At 44.2% G+C, this 24,617-nt stretch overlaps 1 protein-coding gene across 2 annotated transcripts in view; it reads right to left on the minus strand.

Annotated features, from left to right (window-relative positions):
• Positions 1-24,617, minus strand: part of LOC141069562 (uncharacterized) — a 125,450-nt gene that overhangs the window by 62,148 nt on the left and 38,685 nt on the right. For both annotated transcript variants that reach the window (XM_073559227.1, XM_073559226.1), the window contains exon 3: positions 2,345-2,460. In XM_073559227.1, coding sequence (XP_073415328.1) covers positions 2,345-2,422 — 78 coding nt within the window. In that variant the 5' untranslated portion in view covers positions 2,423-2,460. The remainder of the gene's footprint in view (positions 1-2,344; positions 2,461-24,617) is intronic.

The raw sequence follows: 24,617 nt of genomic DNA on the forward strand, positions 1-24,617 counted from the left end.
AACGTTGCCTGCAACATTTTTTTGCAGCGCCGAAACGGCTTTTTCTACAGCGCATGCGCGGACACTGTGAGGTTTAACCCACAAGTGCCCGGCGTGCGCGCGTATCTCTCTCTCTCCCCCCCCCCCCCGCATACCGCCGCCTCTCTCTTCCCCGGTGTGGCTCCTTTAAATGCTTTCCAAGCCGGATCAGGCGACGCATCTGCATCCGGTGTCACCGCTGCAGGCCTGATCCGGCAGTCCGGCTTTTCACCGCACGCCGCCGGAACAAAACCACCGGATGTGTGAAAGCAGCCTTAGTCACCTCTTCCAACTGACAAAACATGCATCATCTGCCAGACCTGCAGGCATGTATGTAATTGCTGTACTTCTATATACTATGCTTATTTACATAGTGTACACATCATATAAAATGTTTTGTTTTTTTTTTTTTCATTTCAATAGCAAATATGTTTTGCTATATTTAAATTTGAATGGGGCCCATCCTTTCTAGATTAGTCTCTGTATGTGACCTCCTTTTCGTCATATTTACATTTGTCACGTAGTAAGAGAAAGGGAAGGCAGCACAATGTCACCATTAGTCACAGCCAGAGCAAACTGAAAGAAAACGATTTACTGCCTCTGCTTCCTCTGCCACAAATCCACATTCAGGCTGCCGAGTTTATTCTCTTTGTGTATTTATCTAGGTCTAAAGCCGGACATAAATAAAGCAAGAAAAACATATTTGGTACTGCCGCATTCGTAAAAGTTGGATCTATAAAAATATGGAATTAATTAACCTGATTAGTAAACACTGTAAGGCTATGGGCCCACGTAGCGTTTTAAAATGCACAATGAAAACCGGACGCCTTCCCAGAAATCGCATGGTTTTTTCCGCGCGATTTCACTGCGATTCTGTTCGCGATTTTGCCGCGATTTTCTCAAGCACTTTCCAAGCGATTTGAAGCATCGCTTGGAAAGTGATTGACAGGTTGGTCACACTCGTCAAACATAGTGTTTGACAAGTGTGACCAGGTTTTTACTATTGAGGCTGCCTATGCGGCCTCAATAGTAAAAGATAAAATGTTAAAATGATTAAAAAATCGGGGTATATTTACCTTCCGACGTCCCGCGCTGCCATCCCGGGCTTCAGCGTTCCCAGAGATGCCTTGCGAGACCTTTGATGACGTTGGTCTCGCGTTACTATAGCGATCTCGCGAGACCACGTCATCACAGGGCCTTGCCGCAAGGCATTACTGGGAACGCTTAGGCCGGGAATGCAGCGCGGGACGTCGGAAGGTAAATATACCCTGATTTTTTATTCTTTTTTTTAAGGGGTATGGTACCCAGGGCCTGGAGGACAGTCTCCTCTCCTCCACACCGTGGGTACCAAACGCACATGAGACACTTAACTTCCCGCATGGTGGGCATAGCCACATGCGGGAAGTAAGCGATTCTCATGCATTCCTATGGGTGCGGAATCGCGGCAATTCTTTGCGATTCCGCACAAAAGAATGATCATGCTGCGATTTTTTCCACAGTGCGATTCCGGCGCGGAAAAAAAGCGCAGCATTAGCACAGCATGTGCAGCATGTGCGGAATGCCATAGGAATGCATGGGGTGCGTCATGTACAAGATTTTTAAACGTTTTCGCGCTGAAAATCGCGGCAAAAACGCTTAAAAATCGCATCGTGGGCACACAGCCTAAAAGAGAAAAAAAAAAAAAAAAAAGAACTCCACAGTTGTATTTTTTGGGGGGGCATCCTACCGCCGTAAAAAAAAAAAAAAAAAATTAATAAACAATCAATGCATCGTATGTAGAACAAAATTGTTTTTTTCAGTTCACTGCATGGAAAACAAACCCTCAGCTCCAACAACAAAAAAATTAAAAAAATAAAAATGGGGACATAAAACAAAAAAATGTATTTACAGTATGCTGACTTTTTTTCATCACTTACGGTAAATAGAAAAAAAACCCTAAAACAATCAAACAAAGACCAATGCATGATTTGTATCACTGTATTCGGACTAATATGGACAATCATGTTTCCAAGTCATTTTTACCACATGATGACCACTGTTAAAACAAAGCCCTCCCAAATATGGCATAACTGCATTTATTTTACCATTTTATCACACTTGAATTTTTATTCCATTATTAAGTACATTGTATGTCACTCCATTCATTTTGTCAATGTCCAAGGAGCGGTCAGTGATGGATCCCAGTAAGTGTAGGTACAATAGACGAGTATAGCTTTACTTACTATTTTTTAATGTACCAAGCCACTGGCAAAATGTTAATTTTACCAAGACAACCCTTTTAACAGAAATGAACGTGTCATGCCACTTAATTCCCAGAATGCCTCACCTCTCCAGTCAGCAGGTAGATTATCTCTGAAGTAACATTTAATATCCTCTCAGTCAAGAGTTTCCTGCGGTAATCCATCTTCAGGGGTTTAGGCAGGGCTGTATAACTTTAGCAGCCTGCAAGAAAAATGGAGGAGTGAGATTTGAAATCAGAAAACACAAGCAGGGATTTATAATGAACATTTTGGGGTTCGGTTGGTTCAATGGCAGCTTACTATACTATACTTCTTCCTGGGGATGTGGATGTGGAGTTATACAGTGGCACCCGTGTCAACAGAGCGGTGCAGCGGTGTCACGGAGTGACTGTCCAAGCGTGACACGATCCACTAATTGGTCGGTCACTAAACGGCAAAACAGGCCCTGTCGATAGGGAATGGACACCTCCTGCACCCACCTACACCAGATACAGCCCGATCACCCGAGAATTCCAGGCCCCAGCAGCACACTTCCACAGGATGTTTTTGGTGGACACCCACGCGTACTCATTCACACACAGGTCTGGACCTGAACGTTTATTGCCATGCATGCGTCTGCCATAAAATGGTGAACTCTTTACCGAACCAACAGAGGTGTCTGTTATGAACGAGTCACCGAGGAGGAAGGCAGGAATAGGCTACGCAACCAGGAAACCAGAGAGGTTGGTAACTTGGCTGATTGCAGAACCCTCATCCTAACACCACAACTAGCAGTAGCCGTGGAGCGTTCCTACGATGCCCTAGATGCCTCGGCACAGCCGGAGAGCTAAATAAGCCTAAAGACAGAAAGGTGAAATCTTAACTGCCCCGGAGCAGATCCCCAAAGGAATAGATAGCCCCCAAACATATATTGTCGGTGAGACAAGATGAGACACAGACACAGGCAGAAAATAGACTGAGCAAATTATGAGGCCCAAACTGTCTACATAGGACAGGATAGAATAGAAACTGTCTGCAATCACGCAAAAACCCTAAAAAATCCAACACATCTGATATACAAAAACACGAGGCCACACGACCTCTCTCCCGCTAGATCAGCACTCTGGTGTGAACTGGAAGCAAAGCAAAAGATACCAGTACAACAGGGAAATTGCAACACATGGAGCGGGGCCCAGCATGCTGAACCCTCGCAACAAAGCAGAAAAAGGCACAACCAGATTAGATGCAAAGGATTAGCAAAAGTATCACTTAACTGAACTATGCAGATCAGGCAGGAGACAGAACTCAACATGCACCAGGAGAAAATCACCAGCAACCACTAAGGGAAGCCTGCTCACTTATATTCTCCCAGCCAGTAATCCCAGATTCACAATCATCGTTGTCAGGTGGCAAACATCCATCAAACTGGCCAGCTCCACTACCCGCAGTAACCACCAGAGGGAGCTCAGACTCCGAAGTCCGATCAAGGGAATTCACAACAGTACCCCCCCTTGAGGAGGGGTCACCGAACTCTCATCCACGCCACCATGCCGATCAGCATGGGCCCGGTGAAAAGCAGGAATCAATCTCTTGGCATGAATGACAGAAGCAGAGACCCAATAATTATCCTCCTGGTCATAACCTTTCCACTTGATCAGGTACTGAAGTCTCCATCTAGCCAGACAAGAATCCAATATCTTCTCTATCTCATACTCCAAATTACCCTTAACCAGTACAAGGTCAGGGGGCGCGCCGCCATGGGAACTACTGGCTCCACAAACCTTTTCAACAAAGATTTATGAAAAACGTCATGAATCTTAAACGTAACTGGAAGAGCCAAACGGAAAGAAACGGGGTTAAGGATTTCCAAAATCTTATAAGGTCCAATAAACCTTGGCTTGAATTTTGGAGATGCAACCTTCATGGGAATATTTTTTGAGAACAACCAAACCATATCACCCACTTTAAACCGGGGACCAATGGTCCTATGCCGGTTGGAAAACCATTGGGCTTTTTCCTGAGAGTGGGACAACTTATCCACTACTTGGTCCCAAATCTGCTGCATTCTCTCTACCACAGAATCCACACTTGGGCATGCTGAAGCTTCCACCTGCCCCGAAGAAAATCGAGGATGAAACCCAAAGTGTTAGGCGTCGGGTTCCTGCCACTGCACAGCAGGAATCCAGAGCCTTGCACTCGGCGGTCTCCCATTCTCCTTCGGCCGCAGTGGAGCCTGCTCAGCAGTCTCGTCGGTCCCGGCGCTCTGCCCAGACCAGCAGCGTGGGATCGGTTGCTGCTGCCACCTCTGGTTCAGGTATGACAATGCACCCTGGCCAGCAGCAAAAGACTCCAGAATCTAAGTCCTTCCGTCGCTCCACTGAGCAAGCTCATGGGACGATTCCCCATTGGGGATCGGGAGTCACATGCTCAGGTCCTTCTCCAGTTCTGATTGGTCCATCAGGGGGATCTGGAAGGTTCCAGAAGTTCTTGGCTATAAAAGACTCGCATGGCCTCTCGGCCATGCGCTAGTATAGACTCTAGTTACTATATGTGTGGATGATGACGGATGCATGTACCTGGTGAATGACTTATTAAGATTCCCCTCCCTTGGATATTACGCATGTGGTTAGGGTATCAGTATTAGAGTCAGAAGCAGTCAGTGGCTAAGCTATAGGCCACAGTGCACATCAGTCCACAGCACTAGCGTCCGATGGTGTCGCCTACTATAGGGCACTATCGTACCATGGCAGTCACTGTCGCTCCGCTGCAGTCAGCCTCAGCTAGCGGCGTTCACGGTAGTGACGCCGCACGCTCAGTAGGTCTAGAGGGACGATGGCCTTGTGTCCTTGGGCCCGAGTCCTGTGACCATATACTGAGCGTTCTTCTCCCCGAGCTCTGTGAGCTTGACCAGGCTCGGTATTTGTGTTTAGCGGTTCAGCGGCTCTGTGAAGCAACAGAGTTCGCCCTGTGCACCCCGGGTGACGTTTAACCTGCGTGTGTTCCGCCATTATACCGTCATATTGAGCATCCGCCATTATCTAGCAGCAGTGTACCACCACTGCACGGTGGACCCCGGGCTGCGAACGCACCTACTATTATTTTATAATTTGGTGCGTTCCGCCAGCCCTAACACAAAGTCACAGAAAAAAGGAGACACCAAAGTGGCAGAACTAGCCCTATTATTTAGCACAAATTCGGCCAAGGGCAAAAATGAGACACAATTATCCTGATCAGCAGATATGAAACATCTCAAATAGGACTCCAAAGTTTGGTTTGTTCTCTCAGTCTGTCCATTGGTCTGAGGATGAAATGCAGAGGAGAAAGATAACTTAATTCCCAGTTTGGAACAAAATGCTCTCCAAAATCTGGAAACAAACTGGACTCCTCTGTCCGATACAATGTTCTCAGGAATCCCGTGCAAACGAACCACTTGTTGTTAAAACAAGGGCACCAACTCAGAAGAAGATGGCAACTTTGGGAGTGGTACAATATGGACCATCTTAGAAAATCTATCACAGATCACCCAAATAACAGTCATTCTCTGAGAGACAGGGAGATCAGAAATAAAATCCACTGAGATATGGGTCCATGGCCTCCTGGGCACTGGCAAGGGCATCAACAAACCACTAGCACTAGAACAGGACTTGGACTGAGAACAAGTCCCACAGGACTGCACAAAATTCCTGACATCACGAGAAAAGGCAGGCTACCAAAAAGACCAACTCACCAAATCTATGGTACCAAAGATACCTGGATGACCAGCCAATGCGGAGCAATGAATTTCAAACATTACTCTTCTCCTTCACTAGTCAGGGACATACAATTTTCCCATAGGGCATCATTCAGGTTTATCCTCCTCAAATTCCTCCAGGGCACGTCTCAAATCGGGAGAGATGGCGAAAAGAACTACACCCTCATTTAGAATGGTAGTAGGCTTGGTCACATCAAGAGAATCCACAAAGAAACTCCTAGAAAGGGCATCCGCCTTAACATTCTTAGTGCCTGGAAGAAAGGAGACCACATAATTAAAACGCATGAAAAACAAGGCCCACCTAGCCTGTCTAGGATTCAAGCGCTTGGCTGATTCAAGATAAATCAAATTCTTGTGATCGGTGAGGACCACAACTTGATGTCTAGCTCCCTCCAACCAATGTCTCCACTCTTCAAATGCCCACTTCATGGCCAACAATTCCCGATTCCCTGTCATAGCTACATTCAGATGGAGAACATTTTAGAGAAAAGAAGGCACAGGGATTCATCTTAGAGGTTACCGGATCTCTTTGAGACAAAACTGCTCCTGCAGCAATCTCAGAAGCATCTATCTCCATCTGAAATGGGAGTGAAACATCAGGTTGCCGTAAACCCGGAGCAGAAGTGAATCTCTGCTTAAGCTCCTGAAATGCCGAGACTGCCTCTGGAGACCAATTCACCACATCAGCACCCTTTTTGGTCAAATCCGTCAGTGGTTTAAAAATGCCAGAAAAATTACTTATAAATTTACGGTAGAAATTAGCAAAATCCAAAAACTTTTGAAGAGCCTTCAGAGATGTGGGCTGAACCCAATCATAAATGGCCTGGACCTTGGCTGGGTCCATTTCAATAGCAGACGGGGACAAAATGAATCCCAAAAACGAAATCCTCTGTACACCATAAAGACATTTCGATCACACAGTCCGGACATGTTCCACATGAGAATCCCAATCACTGGAAAAAAATCAAAATATCATGCAGATAAATGATCAAAAACTCATCCACAAAGTCCCGGAAAATATCGTTCATAAAAGATTGGAAGACGTAAGGAGCATTAGTGAGCCCAAAAGGCATCACCAGGTACTCAAAATGTCCCTCCGGAGTATTAAACGCCGTCTTCCATTCATCCCTGTGCTTGATGAGAATAAGATTATATGCCCCCCTGAGGTCAAGTTTGGTAAACCAACAAGCACTTTTAACTCTGGAAAATAAATCAGAAATCAGGGGTAACAGGTACTGATATTTAACAGTGATTTTGTTAAGAGAATGAGCCATCTTTTTTGGCCACAAAAAAAAAAACAGCACCCAAAGGCGAAGAGGATGGTCTGATATGACCCTTCTCCAGTGATTCCTTGATATAAGATCGCATAGCATCATGTTCAGGTACCGATAAGCTGAAAAGTCGACCCATGGGAAATTTACAACCGGGCATTAACTCAATTGCGCAGTCATAACTCCTATGTGGAGGCAAAGACGCGGACTTACTCTCACTAAATACATCAGAAAAATCAGCCAAATAGTCAGGAACATCTTGAGACTGGGGAGAGGTGGAGAAAATAGAAGTGTCACTAAGAACACATTAACAACCCCAACTCACCACAGACACAGATTTCCAATTCAAAACAGGATTATGGGTTTGCAAACCAAGGAAAAGCCAGTACAACAATATCATGTAAACTGTGCAGCACCAAAAATTTACAATTGTCTTGATGGTCCGGGGCGACTCGCATTATCACCTGGGTCCAAAACTGGGGTTTATTCTCCGCCAAAGGGGTAGCATCAATACCCCTCAAGGGAATAGGGGTCCGCAGGGGCACCATGGGGAAACCACAATGTTTGGCAAAGTCAAGATCCATCAGATTCAAAGCTGTTCCTGAATCAACAAAAGCCTTAGCAGAAAATGTAGACAAGGAGCAGATCAAGGTAACCGCCAACAGGAACTTAGGCTGTACACTGCCCACAGCAAATGAGTGAGCAAAATGTGTTTCTCGTTTAGGGCAGATAGAAATAACATGAGAGGCGTCCCCACAAAAGAAGCATAACTTATTACGCCTTCTAAACTCGTCGTTGCGCCCTAGACAAAACCCTATCACATTGCATGGATTCAGATGTTTGTTCAAAAGGCAGCACCGCCTCTCAAGTACTTTTACGTTCACGTAAATGTCGATCAATTTGAATGGCTATTGATATGGAGTCGTTGAGACCAGAGGGGACAGGAAATCCCACTATAACATCTTTTACAGTTTCTGCCAGACCTTTCCGAAAGAGAGCTGCTAGGGCATCATCATTCCATCTAGTAAGGACCGGCCACTTTCGGAATTTCTGGAAATATAACTCCGCAGCATCCTGACCGTGGTTCAATGCCAATAAGGTTTTCTCAGCTTGATCAATAGCTTTAGGTTCATCATAGAACAACCCCAGGGCTTGAAAAAACGCATCCACATTAGTCAGAATAGTATCTCCAGGTGTCAGAGAAAAAGCCCAATCCTGGGGATCGCCGCGCAGCAGGGAGATGACAATTTTAACCTGCTGCATCGAACTCCCCGATGAATTAAGTTTCAAAGCAAGAAATAGTTTACAGTTATTCTTAAAATTCAAAAATTTTGACCGATCCCCCAAAAACACATCAGGAGTAGGGATCTTTGGTTCTACAGCAGATGATCGAGCGAGATAGACAGAAATTCCCCACACTTCAGCAGCAAGCTGCTCAACATGATCGGACAATTGCTTATTCTCCATTAAGGAAAAAAAATCCTCCTACGGCCCCAGAGAGAAAAAGGAAAAAAAATATACAAAAAAATTCTGACACTTTTTTTTTTTACAATTCTTTTCTTCTTTTGAGTACCCTAGAGTCTACAGTTTTGTCTGGTGATTCTCTTATGAACGGGTCATCGAGGAGGATGGCAGGAATAGGCTAAGCAACCAGGAAACCAGCGAGGTTGGTAACTTAGCGGATTGCAGACCCCTCATCCTAACAACACAACTAGCAGTAGCCATGGAGCGTTCCTTCGATGCCCTAGACGCCTCACAGTCGGAAAGCTAAATAAGCCTAAAGTCAGAAAAGTGAAATATAAACTGCTCCGGAGCAGATCCCCAAAGGAATACATAGCCCCCAAACATATATTGTTGGTGAGACAAGATGAGACACAGACACAGGCAGAAAATAGACTGAGCAAATTATGGGGCCCAAACTGTCTAGATAAGACAGGACAGAAAAGATACTGTCTGCAATCATGCAAAAACCCTAAAAAATCCAACACATCTGATATACAAAAACACTGAGGCCACACGACCTCTCTCCCGCTAGATCAGCACTCTGGTGTGAACTGGAAGCAAAGCAAAAGATACCAGTACAACAGGGGATTGAACAAACCAACACAAACTGCAACACATGGAGCGGCGCCCAGCGCTGACCCCAGCAGGGAGCACGCTGAACCACGCAACAAAGCAGAAAGCAGAAAAAGGCACAACCAGATTAGATGCAAAGGATTAGCAAAAGAATCACTTAACTGAACTATGCAGATCAGGCAGGAGACAGAAGAACTCAACATGCACCAGGAGAAAATCACCAACAACCACTAAGGGAAGCCTGCTCACTTATATGCTCCCAGCCAGTAATCCCAGATTCACAATCATCGTTGTCAGGTGGCAAACTTCCATCAAACTGGCCTGCTCCACTACCCCAGTGACCACCAGAGGGAGCTCCGGCTCAGAAGTCCGATCAAGGGAATTCACAACAGGCATCCCCCTGTGTCACCACACTCATACCCCCACTATGCACAGAGGGAACTACCACCCTCCCCTGAACCCTCCTCCTAAGAGGACTCTGACACACAGGGTTAGCTTGTAGTGAGGGTAGAGTCTTTCCCCTACTCCCTGACAACACCTCTGCTGCCCCCACCAGAGAAGAAGAGGACGGTTGTAGAAAGACGGCAGAGACAGCAGCCCCCTGGCAGCAGCCCTCACACAACTGATCCCAGCTGACTACTTCTCTGGACCGCCAATCTATGACCGGGTTGTGTTTTTTCAACCAAGGGAGTCCTAAAATGATGAGTGTTGGCATTCCCTCCAAGATGTAGCACGACAGGGACTCCTCATGACGAGTCCCTATACACAGATTTACATCATCCTCGACTTGGGTCAACCTCCCCTGGTTAAGTGGGACAGAGTCAATGGCCTGGATGCTTAGGTGTTTTGCTATCATCCTACACCTCAGAACACGGGTCTGGACAAAGTGAGCATCCACCAGATTGACACCTGCTCCACTGTCCACAAGCACCGGTATACCCTCAGTTACCCCGCCAACCACCACTTCAGCAGACAAGGTACACTGAGGGGAAAAATGGAGGAAATATATTCTCCCTAGTTGCCTCCCTCCACATGACCAGGGGGGCACGGCTTCTTAGATGGTACAGATATTTTGGCGTCAGCTGGGCAGACACCAATGAAATTACCAGTCTGCCCAAAGTAAAAACATGCCCACACACCACAACGAACCACAGGCAACACAGTTTGGGAACCAACTCCTCACACCTGCATGGGCTCGTCCGTCTGCACCGGTGTGTCCTCTTCCCTAGCAAGGACTACAGGGGGCACCTTTGGTGTATGCCTCTCCCTCAAGCGTCTATCCACCCGGATAGCAAGGGACAATGCGCCGATGAGCGCCAAACGCAACCTGTTGCAATTTGGTTGCGCTCGGCACACCGTCAAAAGGACGCAGGCGCCGCCAAACACATACTGCGCACGGCCTGCGTCCTCAGTGATAAAGATAGGGGACGCATGGCGCATGCAGCGTCATGCGCCCGAAGGCGGAGCTACCGCCGGAGGCGGGGCTCAGCGGCAGGCCGGCGCTGCGGCCTGTAACGCAAATGTGAAACCGGCCTAAGACAGACATCAAAGGGGAATGGGGAACAACAATAAAACACTTAGCTTTCTCTGCTGCAATGTACCGCACAGCAGATTAAGGCACCAGATCACAGCATTCAGCTGAAGCACAACTGCACCAGCAACCTCCTATCTCTAGCTCGGTTGGTCTCCAGAAAGGACCTGTATAACCAACAGTCAGCTGATGCATTAGGTGACCTTTTAAGGATGGTGGGAGTGGTCACCACCCACATCAGCTGGCCCAGCAGCAATGCAATACACCAGCAGACCAGCTTAGAAAAACTGACATTAACTCCCGATGGCCTAAAAGGAAAAAAGTTTTAATATGAAACGCCAGATCTACTACAGATCCAAAAATGGATTGTGACAAGTGGAAGCCACTGCCCACCTCTGATGCCTCAGAAGAGTGGGCGGAAAGAGGTGGCATGGGGACACGTTGCCACGGCAGGAGAGAGGATGTACAGACAGAGCTAATCCTCAACCTCTGATCTAAGCAGAATCTCATCAGTAGCGGCTGCCATCTTCTCAGTAATGGGAACGTCTGTCTTCACTGAATACAGATTTCACCTCAGAATTGAGAATTTTTATAAATGACTGACCATTTTTAGCAGAGAAAGAAGCAGATCTCTCCGATAAGATACATTACAAAGTTGCATATTGTCACATGTATTATTAATTTATGGAATACCAACGACAGTCATGCTTTCAGAATTTTATAAGTGCCAATGATGTGCAAAATGTTAGCATCACATTTGTGGGCTAACTGAAAGTGCCTAGGTAAAGGTTTTAGTAGAGAATCATTAGTTGTTTCCCCTCCATTGTTATCTTGGACATGTTCCCTCCTGCAGATTTTGAGTTGCCTTAACCCCTTTATCCCCAAGGGTGGTTTGCATGCTAATGACCTGGACAAATTTTACAATTCTGACGACTGTCCCTTTATGAGGTAATAACTCTGCAACGCTTCCATGGATCCCGGTGACTCTGAGACTAATTTCTCGTGACATATTGTACTTCATGATAGTGGTAAAATTTCTTTGCTATGACTTGCGTTTATTTGTGAAAAATGGAAATTTCGTGAAAATGTTGACAATTTCGCAACTTTGAATTTTCATGCCCTTAAATCACAGAGATATGTCACATAAAATACTTAATAAGCAACATTTCCCACGTTTACTTTACATTAGCACAATTTTGGAACCAAAATTTTTTTTGTTAGGAAGTTTTAAATGAGTTATAAGTTGACGAGTGATTTCTCATTTTTACAACACCATTTTTTTAGGGACCACATCACATTCAAAGTCACTTTGAGGGGTCTATATGATTGAAAATACCCAAAAGTGACCCCATTCTAAAAGCTGCACCCCTCAAGGTGCTCAAAACCACATTCAAGAAGTTTATTAACCCTTCTGGTGCTTCACAGGAATTTTTGGAATGTTTAAAAACAATGAACATTTAACTTTTTTCACAAAAAATTTACTTCAGATCCAATTTGTTTTATTTTACTAAGGGTAACAGGAGAAATTGAAACCCAAAAGTTGTCGTACAAATTTGTCCTGAGTACACTGATACTCCATATATGCAGGTAAACCACTATTTGGGCGCATGGCAGAGCTCGGAAAGGAAGGAGCGCCGTTTGACTTTTCAATGCAAAATTGTCTGGAATTGAGATCGGACGCCATGTTGTGTTTGGAGAGCCCCTCAGGTGCCTAAACAGTGGAAACCCCCCCACAAGTGACACCATTTTGGAAAATAGACCCCCTAATGAACTTATCTAGATGTGTGGTGAACACTTTGAACCCCCAAGGGCATCACAGAAGTTTATAATGTAGAGCTGTAAAAATATCATTTTTTTCACAAAAATGATCTTTTCGCCTCCAATTTTTTATTTATCCGAGGGTAACAGGAGAAATTGGACCCCAAAAGTTGTTGTGCAATTTGTCCTGAGTACGCTTATATGTAGGGGAAAACCACTGTTTGGGCGCATGGCAGAGCTTGGAAGGGAAGGCGCACCATTTGACTTTTTCAACGCAGAATTGGCTGGAATTGAGATCAGACGCCATGTTATGTTTGTAGAGCCCCTGATGTGCCCAAACAGTGGAAACCCCCCCAATTCTAACTCCAACCATAACACCAACACACCCCTAACATTAATCCCAACCCTAACACACTCCTAACCCTAATACCAACCCTAACTTTAGCCCCAGCCCTAATCCTAACTTTAGCCCTAACCCTAACGGGAAAATGGAAATACTGTTTTATTTTATTATTTTTTTACTAACTAAGGATGGTTTCACATTTGCGTTTTTTTGCGCTGGAAAAAAACGCATACGTGCGCATGCGTTTTTTCCCCTATATTTAACATGGGTGCGCATACCTGCGCGCTGGCATGCGCACGTATGCGATTTTCATGCGCTGCGTTTTTTTGGGGTGTGCGTTTGTATTTTCCAGACGCAGCATGTTGCATTTTTTGGCCCTGCAAAAAAGCGCATGCGCACGTATGCGCACGTTTTGCGCTAAAAATGGCCATTATAGCCTATGGGTGCGCATATGTGCGCATTGGCATGCTTATGTATGCGTTTTTTTTTGTTAACCATGGAATTTAGGGGTTTGGGTTAGAGTTAGGGTTAGTTAAAGGGGTTTAGGGTTAGGGTTAGGGTCAGGGTTAGGGTTGGGGTTAGGGTCAGGGTTAGGGTTAAGTATGGTTTGGTTAAGGGTTAGGGTCAGGGTCAGGGTTAGGGTTAAGTATGGTTTGGTTAAGGGTTAGGGTCAGGGTTAGGGTCAGGGTTAGGGTCAGGGTTAAGTATGGTTTGGTTAAGGGTTAGGGTCAGGGTTAGGGTTAGGGTCAGGGTTAGGGTTAGTTAGGGTTTAGGGTTTGGGTTAGGGTTAAGTATGGTTTGGTTAAGGGTTAGGGTCAGGGTTAGGGTTAGGGTTAGTTAGGGTTTGGGTTAGGGTTAAGTATGGTTTGGTTAAGGGTTAGGGTCAGGGTTAGGGTCAGGGTTAGGGTTAGGGTTAGTAAAGTCATGGTTTGGGTGTTTGGAAAAAAACGCAAACGCGGTAAAAACGCACTAAAAACGCATACAAACGCATAAAAACGCTGCATTTTTTTCATGCATGCTCATAAAAATGCTTGAAAAAACGCAGCAGTTGTATGCTTTTGTATGCGTTTTTTCAATGCGTTTTTTTGCGGGAAAAACGCGCTGCAAAAAAAAGCAAGTGTGAAACTAGCCTAAGGGGTTGGTAAAGTGGGTTTGATTTATTATTTAAAGAGGGTTTTTATGTTTGGCAGCTGTCACACACGAAAAGACGCTTTTTATTGCAAAAAAAATAGTTTTTGTATCACTACATTTTGAGAGCTACAGTTGTGGCCAAAAGTATTGACACCCCTGCAATTCTGTCAGATAATACTCAGTTTGTTCCTTAAAATGATTTCAAACACAAATTCTTTGGTATTATTATCTTCATTTAATTTGTCTTAAATGAAAAAACAAAAAGAATTGTCCTAAAGCCAAAATGGATATAATTCCACACCAAACATAAAAAAAGAGGGTGGACAAAAGTATTGGCACTGTTCGAAAAATCATGTGATGCTTCTCTAATTTGTGTAATTAACAGCACCTGTAACTTACCTGTGCCACCTAACAGGTGTTGGCAATAACTAAATCACACTTGCAGCCAGTTGACATGGATTAAAGTTGACTCAACCTCTGTCCTGTGTCCTTGTGTGTACCACATTGAGCATGGAGAAAAGAAAGAAGACCAAAGAACTGTCTGAGGACTTGAGAAACCAAATTGTGAGGAAGCATGAGCAATCTCAAGGCTACAAGTCCATCTCCAAAGACCTGAATGTTCCTGTGTCTTCTGTGCGCAGTGTCATCAAGAAGTTTAAAGCCCATGGCACTGTGGCTAACCTCCCTAGATGAGGACGGAAAAGAAAAATTGACAAGAGATTTCAATGCAAGATTGTGCGGATGTTGGATAAAGAACCTCAACTAACATCCAAACAAGTTCAAGCTGCCCTGCAGTCCGAGGGTACAACAGTGTCAACCCGTACTATCCGTCGGCGTCTGATTGAAAAGGGACTGTATGGTAGGAGACCCAGGAAGACCCCACTTCTTACCCCGAGACATAAAAAAGCCAGGCTGGAGTTTGCCAAAACTTACCTGAAAAAGCCTAAAACGTTTTGGAAGAATGTTCTCTGGTCAGATGAGACAAAAGTAGAGCTTTTTGGGCAAAGGCATCAACATAGAGTTTACAGGAGAAAAAAAAGCATTCAAAGAAAAAAACACGGTCCATACAGTCAAACATGGCAGAGGTTCCCTGATGTTTTGGGGTTGCTTTGCTGCCTCTGGCACTGGACTGCTTGACCGTGTGCATGGCATTATGAAGTCTGAAGACTACCAACAAATTTTGCAGCATAATGTAGGGCCCAGTGTGAGAAAGCTGGGTCTCCCTCAGAGGTCATGGGTCTTACAGCAGGACAATGACCCAAAACACACTTCAAAAAGCACTAGAAAATTGTTTGAAAGAAAGCACTGGAGACTTCTAAGGTGGCCAGCAATAAGTCCAGACCTGAATCCCATAGAACACCTGTGGAGAGATCTAAAAATGGCAGTTTGGAGAAGGCACCCTTCAAATATCAGGGACCTGGAGCAGTTTGCCAAAGAAGAATGGTCTAAAGTTCCAGCAGAGCATTGTAAGAAACTCACTGATGGTTACCGGAAGCGGTTGGTCGCAGTTATTTTGGCTAAAGGTTGTGCAACCAAGTAATAGGCTGAGGGTGCCAATACTTTTTCTGGCCCATTTTTTGGAGTTTTGTGTGAAATGATCAATGTTTTGCATTTTGCTTCATTCTCTTTTGTGTTTTCTCATTTAAGACAAATTAAATGAAGATAATAATACCAAAGAATTTGTGTTTGCAATCATCTTCAGGAAGAAATTGAGTATTATCTGACAGAATTGCAGGGGTGTCAATACTTTTGGCCACAACTGTGTGTGTGTGTATATATATATATATATATATATATATTTATTAGCTGAAGAGCCCGGCGCTGCCCGGGCATAGTAACTAACTGTCGTTAGTTATAACAAATTATAATTATCCTCCATCCCATAGTCCTGTGCCCATACACCCATCATACATATCCACCATCCCATAGGCCCGTGCCCATATACCCATCGTACATATCCTCCATCCTATAGTCCCGTGCCTATATACCCATCACACATCCTCCATCCCATAGGCCCATGCCCATTTACCCATCATACATATTCTCCATCCCATAGTCGAGTGCCCATATACCCATCACACATCCTCCATCCCATAGTCCCATGCCCATATACCCATCACACATCCTCCATCCCATAGTCCCATGCCCATATACTCATCATACATATTCGCCATCCCATAGTCGAGTGCCCATATACCCACACATCCTTCATCTCATAGTCCCATCCCCATATACCCATCATACATATCCTCCATCCCATAGTCCCGTGCCCATATACCCATCATACATATCTGCCATCCCATAGTCCCATGCCCATATACCCATCATACATATCCTCCATCCCATAGTCCAGTGCCCATATACCCATCATACATATCCTCCATCCCATAGTCCAGTGCCCATATACCCATCATACATCCTCCATCCATAGTCCCGTGCCCATATACATATCTGCCGTCCAATAGTCCCGTGCCCATATACCCGTCATACATATCCTCCATCCCATAGTCCAGTGCCCATATACCCATCACACATCCTCCATCCCATAGTCAACCATTATGACATCACAATGAGGGGCAGGGCTTGACACGCACACACTTTTTCCCCAGTATGCAGACAGGGGCAAAATGGTTTGGTGAATTGGAACGCGCGGGGTTAAAATTTCGCCTCACAACATAGCCTAGGACGCTCTCGGGGTCCAGACGTGTGACTGTGCCAAATTTTGTGGCTGTAGCTGCGACGGTGCGGATGCCTATCCCGGACATACACACACACACACACACACACACACACATACACACTTTGAGCTTTATATATTAGATAACAATTCGTGACACCATGTAACTGCGGGGGCTCTGGGCTTTCACAAGATGTCGGCAGAGCCCCCGCAGCACGGAACACCCGCGGCAGGGGCGGGCAGCACATCCGAACATCCCCTCATTCCAGACTGCAGAAACGCTGCAATCTTGCCTCCTCCAGTGGCGACCCTGGGACCACGCGCTTCAGTGCAGCCACCCCCAGTAAGCAATAAGATGCATGGATTATAAGAGGCACCACCAATTTATTAAAAAAAAAAGTTTTTTTTCCTGTTTTTCTCCTCAAAATTTGGGGTGTCTTATAATCCGGAGCGTCTTATAATCCGCAAAATACGGTATATAAGGTGGTATCATTTTATCATTGTTTTTCAATACTATTATTTTTGGTGCCCCTGACATATCTGGTGTCGCATTACATGTTTTTTCTAATATATACACTGTGTTCCAAATTATTATGCAAAAAATATTTCCTCATATTTTCTCTACATTACCTATATGAATTGCAGTCATTGTTATTTTCATGCTTGATAAAGACCATGTGATGGTCGAAACGTCGCATTTTGTCATGGCACAATAAATGTTTATATGTTTTTTCACCCGGATGAGATGCTGTTCATCTTTATTATTTGGATTTCGTGTCCAACTGGGTCTTTGGACTTTGAACGTGCCTCTCTTGGATCAAGGAGTTGCTGTCAGCCACTTTTTCTTTTACATTGATTGTTATTTTCCAGTCATCTAATATTCTAGTATAATTGTAATGTTTTTGAACAAACTGCCTATGAAAACAGTATATTTTTACAAATAATAAACACTCAAAATACATGTTCCAAATTATTATGCACAGCAGAGTTTTCAACCTTTTTATTTTTATTTTGAACAAAAAAATGGTCAGTTGTGAAATTATAAGCATTATCAGCTTATTACAAAATGAAATCAAACAGTTTTCCAGTCAAAACTTTATTCTAGGTGATGTTACATTTGCACATAGGACCCCTTGTTCGAAAGAAGCTTCTGAACTCTCTCGTCCATTGAATTTGGCAGTTTTTGGATGGTTTGTGCTTCAATTGTTTTGCATGTGGACAGAATACCCTCCCAGAGCTGTTGCTTAGATGTGAGCTGCCTCCCGCCATCATAGACACTCCTTGTGATGATGCTCCAGAGGTTCTCAATGGCGTTGAGGTCAGGGGAAGATGGTGGCCACACCATAAATTTCTCCTCCCATAGCAGCCAGAGATGCAGATGTGTTATTTGCAGCATGAGATGGTGCATTATCATGCATGAAAATGATCTTGCTGCGGAAAGCACGGTTCTTCCACTTGAACCATGGCAGGAAGTGCTGTTTTAGAAACTCCACATAGATTATGGAGTTCATCTTTACCCCTTCAGGGATCCTAAAGGGGCAGACAATCTCTCTCCCCATGATTCCAGCTCAAAACATTACTCCACCTCCTCCTTGATGGCGCCTTAGCCGTGTTTTCATGGGGTGTCCATCAACCAGCCATCCTCCACTCCATCCATCTGGACCATCGAGCGTTGCACGGCACTCATCGGTGAACAAAACAGTTTGGAAGTCAGTCTTCATGTATCGTTTGGCCCACTGGAGCCGTTTCTGCTTGTGTGCAGTGGATAGAGGTGGTCGACAGGATGGCTTACGCACAGCTGCAAACCTCTGAAGGACCCTGCATCTTGATGTTCGGGGGACGTTGGAGGCACCAGCAGCTTCAAAAACTTGTCTGCTGCTATGACAAGGCATTTTTGCAGCTGCTCTTTTAACCTTATGCAATTGCCTGTTGGAAAGAGTCCTCAATTTTTCCTTATCAGCACGCACACGTGTGTGCTGGGAATCAGCTACATACTTCTTGATTGTGCGATGATCACGATGAATTGTCTTGGCAATGTTGACTGTAGTCATGCCTTGACCTAAATACTCCACAATTTGTTGCTTCTCAGCAGCCGACACATCCTTTTTCTTTCCCATTTTGGCAAAAAATGTAGGCTGCTTAATAATGTGGAACAGCCTTCTTAAGTAGTCTTGCCTTTATTTGGACACACCTGCCAAACTCATTTGCACATGTATCTGCAATTGCTTTCAGTGATATAAAGAGCCCTGACAGACATCACATCAATGAGTTTAAATGACAAACAAAAAAATTCTAACCTTATCACTCCTAAACTCTTTTTGCATAATAATTTGGAACACAGTTTATAAACATTATACCATGTGATTTGTGGTAGTATCTATTAGTAGTATCTATAATATTTCTATTCCTTATTTATGATACCTGGTTACATTACAGTGATCTTTGCAATTTTTCTGTTATTTTTGGTTTCTGTATACTGACCAATTTATGACGTAGTACATTAGTGGCAATGTCTAAATTTCTCTTCATTACCCTATGGTCCGGTACGCACGCGCGAAATGGTCCTCCCCCTCTGCCTGTTGGCTGTCTGTGTCTCATTGTGTTGGGCCGGCGTTCATAGACACATGTGTCTCTGGCGCCGTCCACCACATGACGCGGATGCCGTCGGTCACAGTGGTTGGCATGACTGCGCATGCGTCATTCACGGCCCATCTGGTAGCTATTTGCGCACGCGCGGCTCTCCTTGCCTGTGTACTATATGTGGTCTGGTGATTTCCGGCTTCCGCACTGCATCTTGGTCCCTATGTCATTTCCAGCGTCCTTTGGCGCCCGGCCTGTGTATATGCTTCCTTTGACACACATCAGTTCTGCCCTCAGTACTATTGGTCCCGCTTCCCTTTTTAAACACTGCATTTCTTATTTTGGCACCCCCCTGATGAACGCAACACTGAAAAGCGCGTTGTCCCTCCATACTTATTTGGGTAAGAAATTCTTGATTTGATTTCATTGCCTTAGTAGTCTCTCTAGGCTGGACACCTTAGTTATCACAAGGCATATTCTTTATACCCATGTTTGTCTAATACTGGAAACATTTATGGGCATTTGGTCTTCTCTTTTAATATGTGCATTGATGGTTTACCACTTTGATCTTATGCATTATAAGACCATCCACGTGCACTCTGTGTCCTAGCATGTTTTGATGCAGTCACACACTTTCTCTTCCCCTATTCACCTGTTTCTTGATTTTATATCTAATAAAGTGTTTACAATTTTATAACAATTTTTCTTTTGTCATGTCATAAATAGCAGCAATAAATACCAATCTATACAACCATGAATTATTGGGATATGTATGCTTTCATGCTTTTTTTTGTTTCTTTTCTAACGATGATAGTGAACAACTGATAACCCTAATAGGCTAAATAAGGTCTCAAACCATGGTCAAAGTTATGTGAGCACACAAATTTCCAAGGGTGCCCAAACTTTTGCATTGGACCATTTTCCTTTTGTAATTTTTAAAATGTAAATTTGAAAAAAAATAAAAAACATTTGAATATATATAATGTATTTTTTTTGTCTAAAATACAGTGAAAACGTGTCATCTTAAACTTCAGGCCATACAGAGAATACTTCATCCTCAACTTGCTTAACCCCTTTTAGACCTATCGTGTTTTCACCTTAAATGACCGGGCCAATTTTTACAATTCTGACCACTGTCACTTTATAAGGTAATAACTCTGGAACGCTCCAACGGATGCTGGTGATTCTGAGAAGGCTTTCTCGTGACATATTTTACTTTATGATAGTGGTAAAATTTCTTCGATATGACTTGCATTTGTGAAAAAAAAAATGGAAATTTGGCGAAAAAATTTCGCAATTTTCAAACTTTTAATTTTTATGCCCTTAGAGAGTCATATCACACAAAATAGTTAATAAATAACATTTCCAACATGTCTACTTTACATCAGCACAATTTTGCAACCAAAATGTTTTTTTGTTCGGAAGTTGTAGCGATTAAAAGTTGACCAGCAATTTTACATTTTTCCAACAAAATTTACAAAACCTTTTTTTTTTTAGGGACCACATCACATTTGAAGTCACTTTGAGGGGCCTATATGAAAGAAAATACCCAAAAGTAACACCATTCTAAAAACTACAAGGTGCTCAAAACTACATTCCAGAAGTTTATTAACCCTTCAGGTGCTTCACAGCAGCTGAAGAAATGTGGAAGGAAAAAATTAACATTTAATTTTTTAGCCACAAAAATGATCTTTCAGCAACGATTTTTTTATTTTTGGTAAAAGGAGAAAATGGTCAGCTACAGTTGTTGAGAAATTTCTCCTGTGTACGCCGATACCCCATATGTGGGGGGGGACCACTGTTTGGGCGCATGGGAGAGTTCGGAATGGAAGGAGTGATGTTTTGGATTGCAAACTTTGATGGAATGGTCTGCGGGCTTTGCAGAGCCCCTGATGTGCCTAAACAGTTGAAATTCTCCACAAGTGACCCCATTTTGGAAACTACACCCCTGAAGGAATTTATCTAGAGGCATAGTTTTATAGTATTGATTATAATGCTTTTGGTTTTACTGGTGTATGAATTTATAATGTGGTGTTAAGTGTAAAATGTGCAGAGTACATCAGATCATACAAAAGTGTGTTGTGTCAACAGGGTATAAACCAATATTACTAATTTGTGGACGTGTGGTACGCTTTGAAGCAATCCTTAATGCAAAGGCCAGGTTTCTCAGGGCAGATTTCACAATGGTAAGTTGTGTCCTTTCGGATTCTCCTCTAGGAGCATACTCTGCACCATTTTTGTGATCATCCTGTCCTCGCTGTTTGGGGAACCTGTCCTGGGAAATGTTGACCTGGGACAATACGGGAACTATCAGTTTCAGAAGTACTGGGACCCTCACTTCCCTGAGTGCCAAACATTAGGGCCTTGACTTCCTCCTGAAACTGAAAGAAGATCCCCGTATTGCCTGCAGATCGCAACAGTACAAATGCATTGTACAGCGCCATCTGTACAATGTGCACGGGCAATTTTTTGTACCATACTTTGGCTTTTCGCATTGGCACTGTATGGTTGGAGGACCTGATCTGAAAGTTACACACCCTCTCATGTACCGATTGTAATCCAAAATACAATCTGGCTTTGGGACGTGTGTTGTGGTCCCCTCAAACAGTGACAAGAGAGATGTTGTGATGGTGTATGGTGGTCAAGATAAAGACATCCCCTTTGTCCTTATACTTGACCACTAACATGTCACTGCATTGGGCTCTGCTTTCGCCTTTTTTCAGCATTTGACCAATTAGCAGCTTAGGGAGGCCTCGCTGATTTTTTCGCACGGTGCCACATGTAGTTGTACCTCTGGCAGAGAGGGTCTTGAAGAGCGGGATGATGGTGTAAAAGTTATCAATGTAGAGGTGATAACCCTTATCCAGCGGTGGGTGCAGCAATTTCCACACAATTTTCCCACTGACCCCAGGACGGACGGGGGGAGGGGGGCATTCAGGGGGGTTAGTCTGGGTGTCCTTCCTGTTGTGAGTTCATGTTCCCTTTCACTACTGAGGCCCGAGGAACTCCCTCTTCTGGTGAAGAAAGGTAGTGAGCCTGATTGTCAAACACCTGGGGCTGATGATGATGACTGGCTGAGTGGAGTTAATGACTGGATATAAGGCTGCCGACGCCCTTCTGGCCTGCAGGTGATTTCTCTGTGAACTTCTAGGAAACCAGTCTGATTCCTGCTCATCTAAAGGTAAGATTTCTGTTTTGCCTTTTTGCATTAGTGTTTTGTTTTCCTTGCTTTTCTGGATTCTGCCATTCCCTGCTGGGGTGAGCTGAATCTCCTTTTGCCTGTTGCTCTGTCTTCAGAATATTCCTGAGTACTGACATAGCTTTTTTGAAGCCTAGCGTCTTCAGGGCCTTTTTTACTGTCAGTTTGTTGGCTCTTATTTTCATAGGGTTTTTCATGGATTGCAGACAGCAGCCTTCCTGTCCTTTCCTATCTAAAGCTAGCGTGGGCCCCATCTTTGCTCAGTCTATCTTTCTGTCTGTGTTTTGTTCTTTCTTCTTGCTTCACCACCATTATATGTGGGAGGCTGCCTTTTGCTTTGGGGTCTGCTCTGGGGCAGTTTAGATTTCCCTTTCTGTCTTTAGGCTATGTAGTCCTCCGGCTGTGATCGAGGGGCCTAGGGCATCGTAGGAGCTCCCCACGGCTACTGCTAGTTGTGTTGATAGGTTCAGGGGTCTGCAATCTGATAGCTGCCAACTTCTCTGGTTTTCTGGACTTAGCTAGCATTTCTATTTTTGCCTCCTACGGTGACTCAATCATAACAGAATCACCCGCCATACCGCAGATTCTAGGGTACTCAATAGCAGGAAAGAATTGTATAAGAAAAAAAAAAAAGTGTGTATATTTTTTCCTCTATATCTCTGAGGCCGTAGGGGGAATTTCTTTTTTTTCTCTCAATGGAGATAAAGCAATTGTCTGATCGTGTGGAGCAGCTCGCTGCGGAAGTGTGGGGAATTTCCACCTACCTTGCTCATTCACATGCTGCTGAACCAAAGATTCCTACACCTGATGTATTTTTTGGGGATCGGTCTAAATTTTTGAATTTCAAAAATAATTGTAAATTATTTTTTGCCTTGAAGCCTAACTCGTCAGGGAGCTCCACGCAGCAAGTTAAAATTGTCATCTCTTTGCTGCGTGGCGATCCCCAGGATTGGGCGTTTTCTATGAAACCAGATGATCCTATTCTGACTAATGTGAACGCATTTTTTCAGGCCTTGGGGTTGTTGTATGACGAACCTAATGCCATTGATCAGGCTGAAGAGACCCTGCTGGCATTGAACCAGGGTCGTGATTCTGCAGAATTGTACTGTCAAAAATTTCGAAAGTGGGCAGTACTTACTACCTGGAATGATAATGCCTTGGCTGCTCTCTTTCGGAAGGGGATGTCAGAAGCCATTAAAGATACTATGGTGGGATTTCCTGTTCCCTCTGGTCTTGACGATTCTATGTCTTTAGCCATTCAGGTTGATCGGCGTTTACGCGAACGCAGAGCTGCACGAGAGGTGTTGCCACCTGTTGAACAGATGTCTGAACCTATGCAATGTGATAGAGTTTTTTCCAGAGAGCAGCGTGAGGAGTTCAGAAGGCGTAATAAGTTGTGTTTTTTCTGTGGAGATGCCTCGCATATTATTTCTGTCTGTCCTAAACGCGAGAAACGCTTTGCACACACGTTTTCTGTTGGTGGTGTTCAACCTAAGTTTCTTCTGGCTATTTCTCTGATCTGCTCCTTGTCCACATTTTCCGCCAAGGCTTTTGTGGATTCGGGAGCAGCTCTAAACCTAATGGACTTGGATTTTGCTAAACGTTGTGGATTTCCGATGACACCTCTGCAGACGCCTATCCCTTTGAGGGGGATTGATGCTACTCCTTTAGCTAAAAATAAACCTCAGTTTTGGACCCAGGTGGTAATGCGGGTCGCCCCAGACCATCAAGAAAATTGCAGGTTTTTGGTGTTACATAATCTGCATGATACTATTGTTCTGGGGTTTTCCTGGTTACAAATTCATAATCCAGTTTTGGATTGGAAATCTGTGTCTGTGGTGAGTTGGGATTGTCGGTGTGCCTTTAGTGAGGCTCCGGTTTTTTCCACCTCTCCTCAGTCGCATGATGTTCCTGATTATTTGGCGGACTTTTATGATGTATTTAGTGAGAATGAGTCTGCGTCTCTGCCTCCTCATAGGAGTTATGACTGTGCTATTGAACTGAGCCCGGGGTGTAAATTTCCCAAAGGTCGGCTCTTCAATTTATCTGTACCCGAGCACGAG

This window comes from Dendrobates tinctorius, unplaced genomic scaffold, assembly GCF_039654945.1.
Source record: "Dendrobates tinctorius isolate UK_male_01 unplaced genomic scaffold, ASM3965494v1 ptg000266l, whole genome shotgun sequence".
In the NCBI taxonomy this organism is placed as follows: domain Eukaryota; kingdom Metazoa; phylum Chordata; class Amphibia; order Anura; family Dendrobatidae; genus Dendrobates; species Dendrobates tinctorius.